Source organism: Penaeus monodon, chromosome 18 (assembly GCF_015228065.2).
Source record: "Penaeus monodon isolate SGIC_2016 chromosome 18, NSTDA_Pmon_1, whole genome shotgun sequence".
NCBI lineage: Eukaryota > Metazoa > Arthropoda > Malacostraca > Decapoda > Penaeidae > Penaeus > Penaeus monodon.
In genome coordinates this window covers 34293422-34298421 of record NC_051403.1, presented here as the reverse complement: position 1 = coordinate 34298421, position 5000 = coordinate 34293422, and the positions used below count along the sequence as shown (strand labels likewise).

At 42.7% G+C, this 5000-nt stretch overlaps 1 protein-coding gene across 1 annotated transcript in view; it reads right to left on the bottom strand.

Annotated features, from left to right (window-relative positions):
* Positions 1-5000, bottom strand: part of LOC119584725 (MAM and LDL-receptor class A domain-containing protein 1-like) — a 101678-nt gene that overhangs the window by 6212 nt on the left and 90466 nt on the right. The window contains exons 5-10 of the mRNA XM_037933391.1: positions 4424-4625; positions 3805-3981; positions 3426-3582; positions 2968-3152; positions 1607-1691; positions 1227-1397 (exon numbers count right to left, since the gene is read on the bottom strand). Coding sequence (XP_037789319.1) covers positions 1227-1397; positions 1607-1691; positions 2968-3152; positions 3426-3582; positions 3805-3981; positions 4424-4625 — 977 coding nt within the window. The remainder of the gene's footprint in view (positions 1-1226; positions 1398-1606; positions 1692-2967; positions 3153-3425; positions 3583-3804; positions 3982-4423; positions 4626-5000) is intronic.

The following is a 5000-nucleotide window of genomic DNA, read 5'->3' as shown; positions in this document are numbered from 1 at the left end:
CGTAGTATAAGGAAACAGTAAAAACAAAGAAAAGCCAAGAAAAGGTGAGTATATAAGGTGCGAATTTGAATACTTGATGATCGAAATGGCAGAAATTTCCTTTTTATATACATAAACACATCTGATTTTTAGTGCTTATGTAAATATTGACAAGTTATTGCATGTCCACGAAATGTTTTAGTTATGTAAAACGCGCGCGAGTACGAGCGTGTGTGTGTGTGTGTGTGTGTGTGTGTGTGTGTGTGTGTGTGTGTGTGTGTGTGTGTGTGGTTTGTGTGTGTGTGTGTGTGTGTGTGTGTGTGTGTGTGTGTGTGTGTGTGTGTGTGTGTGTGTGTGTGTGTGTGTGTATGTTTATGTGTTTCTTTGTGTATGAATATAAAAAAAATATTCTTCTTCAATTATTTACATAAAAACAGAAATTATCAATAGTCTACAGATCACCGATTTGTGTGACTATAAGATTCGCATTTCCGAACACCTTTTCTAAATCTAGAATGCGACGATTTCGACCATATAATAATCAAATTTGACAGCCTTCTGGGGCGTTAATCCACGAGCAGCGAACAGAGGGAGAAACAGAGGAAGAAATATAAACAGGGATAGGGGGAACAGGGAGAAACGGAGGTGGATAGACGAACGGACTGATAGACAGATACACAGGTAGGGACTTAGGTAGATGGATAGATGGATAGATAGATAGATAGATAGACAGATAGATGCAGAGAGGCAGGGAGAGAGCTAATACACATTTAAGAATCATATACAAGAATAAGTAGCAGACGAAGGTGGCGAATGAGAACGGATATGCTGGGGTATGTTGGGCACAAATAGATGTACTCAGGTGGACTTTCGTGCAGGTACATTCGCGTATATAATTTTCTCATGATATTGACACATGACAAAGGAATATACAAAAGACAAACGGAAAAAAACCAAGGCTATCAGCAGCATAAAAATCTAATAATACATCAGGCACGTGTGAAATGTGGAACATATATCACATGGCAAGACTTAGTGAGGTGAAATAATTAAAACTTTTACTTTTTCAACAACTGAGAATTTCGATACGAAACCAAAGAAAAACATCTTACAGATGTATTTCTAAAAATCTACATCTAAGTCCTGGACAAAACTCGCTATCCTAAAAAAGAAAAACAAAAGATGCATCTCCTATTCATCCTCCGTGAACCCTTGCACGTTCCCGACGCACCATGCGATAGGCCTACCTTGCGCCGTGCCGATGGTGTGGTCACGTGACGGAGCCCGATTGTCCGCAGCGACCGTCCGCACCCAGTCGATCTCGTCCGCGCGCTCTCTCGGGCCCGGGTTCGTCCATCCGCACTCGTCCACTTCAAAGGTGCAGTCGCCGTTGTTCCCGGCCGCCACTTGAGGTGCGCCTTAGGGGGGGGGGGCGCTGTTACTGTCTTAGACTGTCAAGTTTTTATTGTAGATTTTGAGATATTGAAGTTGGTTTTGTATGATCTTGGTTAGAGGAAAGTAAGCATGTTTTTAGATAAAAGACAAAAGAACGTTACCGTCAAGAAAAAGGAACAAAATGCTAATTACATATATTCCTATTAAAAGTACCATAAAAAGGCAAACTTACTAGGACACGCGCCCTGGATGATGGAAATGTCATCGATAGCAATGTCTCCTAAGTTGTTGGCTCCCACGACGCCCTCGAACACGATCTGAGACGAAGCACGAGAACCAGTGTTATTCTCCTACCCACGAAAGGAAATGCCATTGTGCTGTGGTTATATTTACAGTGCAGAGAAACCGTGATTAGTGAATATACCGTTAGCATGATCTTAAAATATAATGGTACATAGTGTGCTTGTAAGACAGTATGGATTAAAACATACATGATACATATTTTGTGTGTTGGTTAGTTCATGCACATTACAAGGCACAGTCAGCAAGCAGACATACAGAGAACTGCATCTCATACTACATAAAAGCATGGAGAATATACTTATTTGTAGGAGGAATAATGATTCCGAAGAGAATGAAAATACCCCTACATGTGCAACTGATTTATATGAATCCTTTGAATATCATTTTGATGTCATTTGTAATTAATTAATGCGATCTTTCAATCAGTTTATATCTATCCGTCTAGCTGTATATCTCTCGCTCTCACTACTATTATATGTATCTCTACATATCTGTCTGTGTAAATTACTAATGTATTTTCATTGTTAAAAAGCTCAAAGACTGACAAAGGCTTTGCTAAACTGAAGGCAGAAAATCAAATTTATTTGACTTGGGGATAGAATTCATGTTGAACGAATTGCAAACAACGCGACGAAGGGAAGGGCAGAGAGACACGATAATGTCAAGGGCCTTTTCGCTTTTCTTCAGCGCATGGAGAAGGAAATAATATGTTCTGAAGAAACAATAAAGGTAAAAGGCCTGACGTATATTCGTGTGTGCCCAGTTTTTTTCCTTGGTTGTTTTGTTTATATCATTTCCGTTGCTAGTCAAATGTTTTGTTTCCCCTATCTATCCCCTGTTATTATTATTATTATTATTATTATTATTATTATTATTATTATTATTATTATTATTATTATTATTATTATATAAATACACACACGCATATATATATATATATATATATATATATATATATATATATATATATATATATATATATATATATATATTCTGTGTGTGTGTGTGTGTGTGTGTGTGTGTGTGTGTGTGTGTGTGTGTGTGTGTGTGTGTGTGTGTGTGTGTGTGTGTGTGTGTCCCTGCTAACTCTCTCAATTCACAAGTACCCGTTTCTGTATCCTCATGTTTAGGAATGATTTTTTTTTTCACATCTACTATTCTCTACTTTATTTACAAAATTTTCTGCAAATCCGCGTTTATGCATGAGATCCTAGATGCAGCAGTTCCTCCGTGGCCTGCGCGCCTTGACTGTACCTTGAAGCTCGGCAGCTCAACAGAGTTTGGTGGTACCTTGAAGGGCGTTGGGGAGGCAATGGGTACCTGGCCTTGGTACCACGCATTTCCAGCCTCACCAGAGATCTGCCAGATAACTTTGTCTTCGTCTGTGTTCACGTCGAACAGGATGACGCGGAGGGAGCCGATGCCGTTGCCGAACATGTGCGTCCAGAAGCGCATGCAAAGGGGGCTGTCCGGGTCTGTTGGGGGAAGGGGAGGGGAGGGAGCAGCTGTTAGGTCGATATCTTTCGGACGAAAAGGTTGTGTATGTGTTGTTGATACTCGCCACTGGTAATGTGGCATTTGGCAGGAATGACAAATGGTTTAGTGTGTATGTGAGAAAGCTGATATTCTATCCTGAATAACCCCACCCTTTCCTCAATGTGTCTTTCTCTCTTTCCTCCATTTCAGTTTCTCTACCCCATACCCCATTCGTTTCCCCCTCTTTCTATCCAGCGCACAAACCAACTCACTGGTGCCTTGGAACTCCTGGCTCATGAGTCGGGCCTTGTCTCCCGGCCTCCTTGGGTAGCTGGAGTCGATGAAGGCGTAACCTCCCATCATTCCGTTGTTGGCGAAGGAGGAGCGGTCCCTCGGCGGCCCTGTGGAGGGGTTGAGGCTGCCGCGGCTCTGTGAGTGTGTGTGTGTGGGGGGGGGTTAGATGGGGAATGGCACTGGAGTTACTGTGGTGTAAAAGATCACACATATTTAACACACATGCACACAACGCACTGTATGGCTCTATATCTATTTTTATATATGTATTTATCTCTTTATCTGTCTCTATATATAAACAGACACACGCGTGCGCACACCACACACAGACAAGTTCCCAAACCGAGGCCCTCTAACCTGTGTCCAGTCGAAGTCGTCCTTGGAGTCCTGTGACCAGCCGCAGATGCCGCCCTCGAACGTGCAGAAGGCGCCGCACTCACTCGAGTCGGCGAAGGAGAGCTCGTCGATGGCGATGAAGCCCCGAAACCTTCTGCTCAGGTCGTTGCTGTCCACTGGGATGCCTTCGAAGATCACCTGCAGGAGAACGGGGGCAGGGGAGAGGGGGGCGGTGCTGTTGATCGAGTTTTGTGTATCTTAGGCTCTTTTTAAATCATGTTTAAATCATCTTTATCCTTTATTTTGCCATGAAAGGTGAATATAAGGAAAACGAGAAAAAATAAAGAAAAAAAAACCCAAAAAAGCAATAAAAGAAAAGAAAAGAAATGAAAACAAAAGAAAAGGCGAGAAAAGAAAAGGAAACAAAAGAAAAAACGAAAGTAAGAAAAATAAAATAAAATAAAATAAAATAAAATAAAAGCAAAGAAAGGAAAAGAACATGAAAAGAAAAGAAAAAAGAAAAGGCGAGAAAACAAAATAAGATAAAATAAGATGAAATAAAAAATGACGTGAGATTTAACATAAAAAACTAAAACAAAGAAAAATAAAACAAAATAAAATAAAGGGAAGGGACACCCACCGAATGCCTCTGGTCGAAGGTGTAGACGACTTGGCCCTCCTTCCAGTCGCCCAGGGTCATGTCGCGTGCCTCCCACAACACCACGTCGTCGCTGCCGTCGTAGCCCAGCATCATCTCGTCCATATCGTCCTTGCTCATGTCCTCGGGCATCGGGTGGAGGAGCACCCGAAGGCGGTCGGGACTCAGACCACCAATCGAGTACCTGCGTGCAGGGGAACGGGGGGAGTCGGGTGAGTGGGGTGGGTGGATACATTGAGTGGTGGGAGAGTGGAGTGGGTGAGCACAATGAGTGAGAAGAGTGGGTGATTAGAGTGGGTGGGTAAGTGGGGTGGGTGAGAGCAGTGGGTGAATAGGTGGGTGAGTGGAGTGGGTTGGTACATGGAGTGGGTGGGAGAATGAAGTGGATGAGTGGAGTAGTTGGGAGAGTGGAGTTGGTGAGCGCAGTGGGTGGACTGAGTGGATGGGTGTGTGGGTATGAATAAAGTGGGTGGGCGTGTGGAGAGGGTGAGTGGGTGAGTGGGCGGGTGTTTTATTTATCATCGTTTATCACCTTAGCTTTGTGATTATATTAGTATTA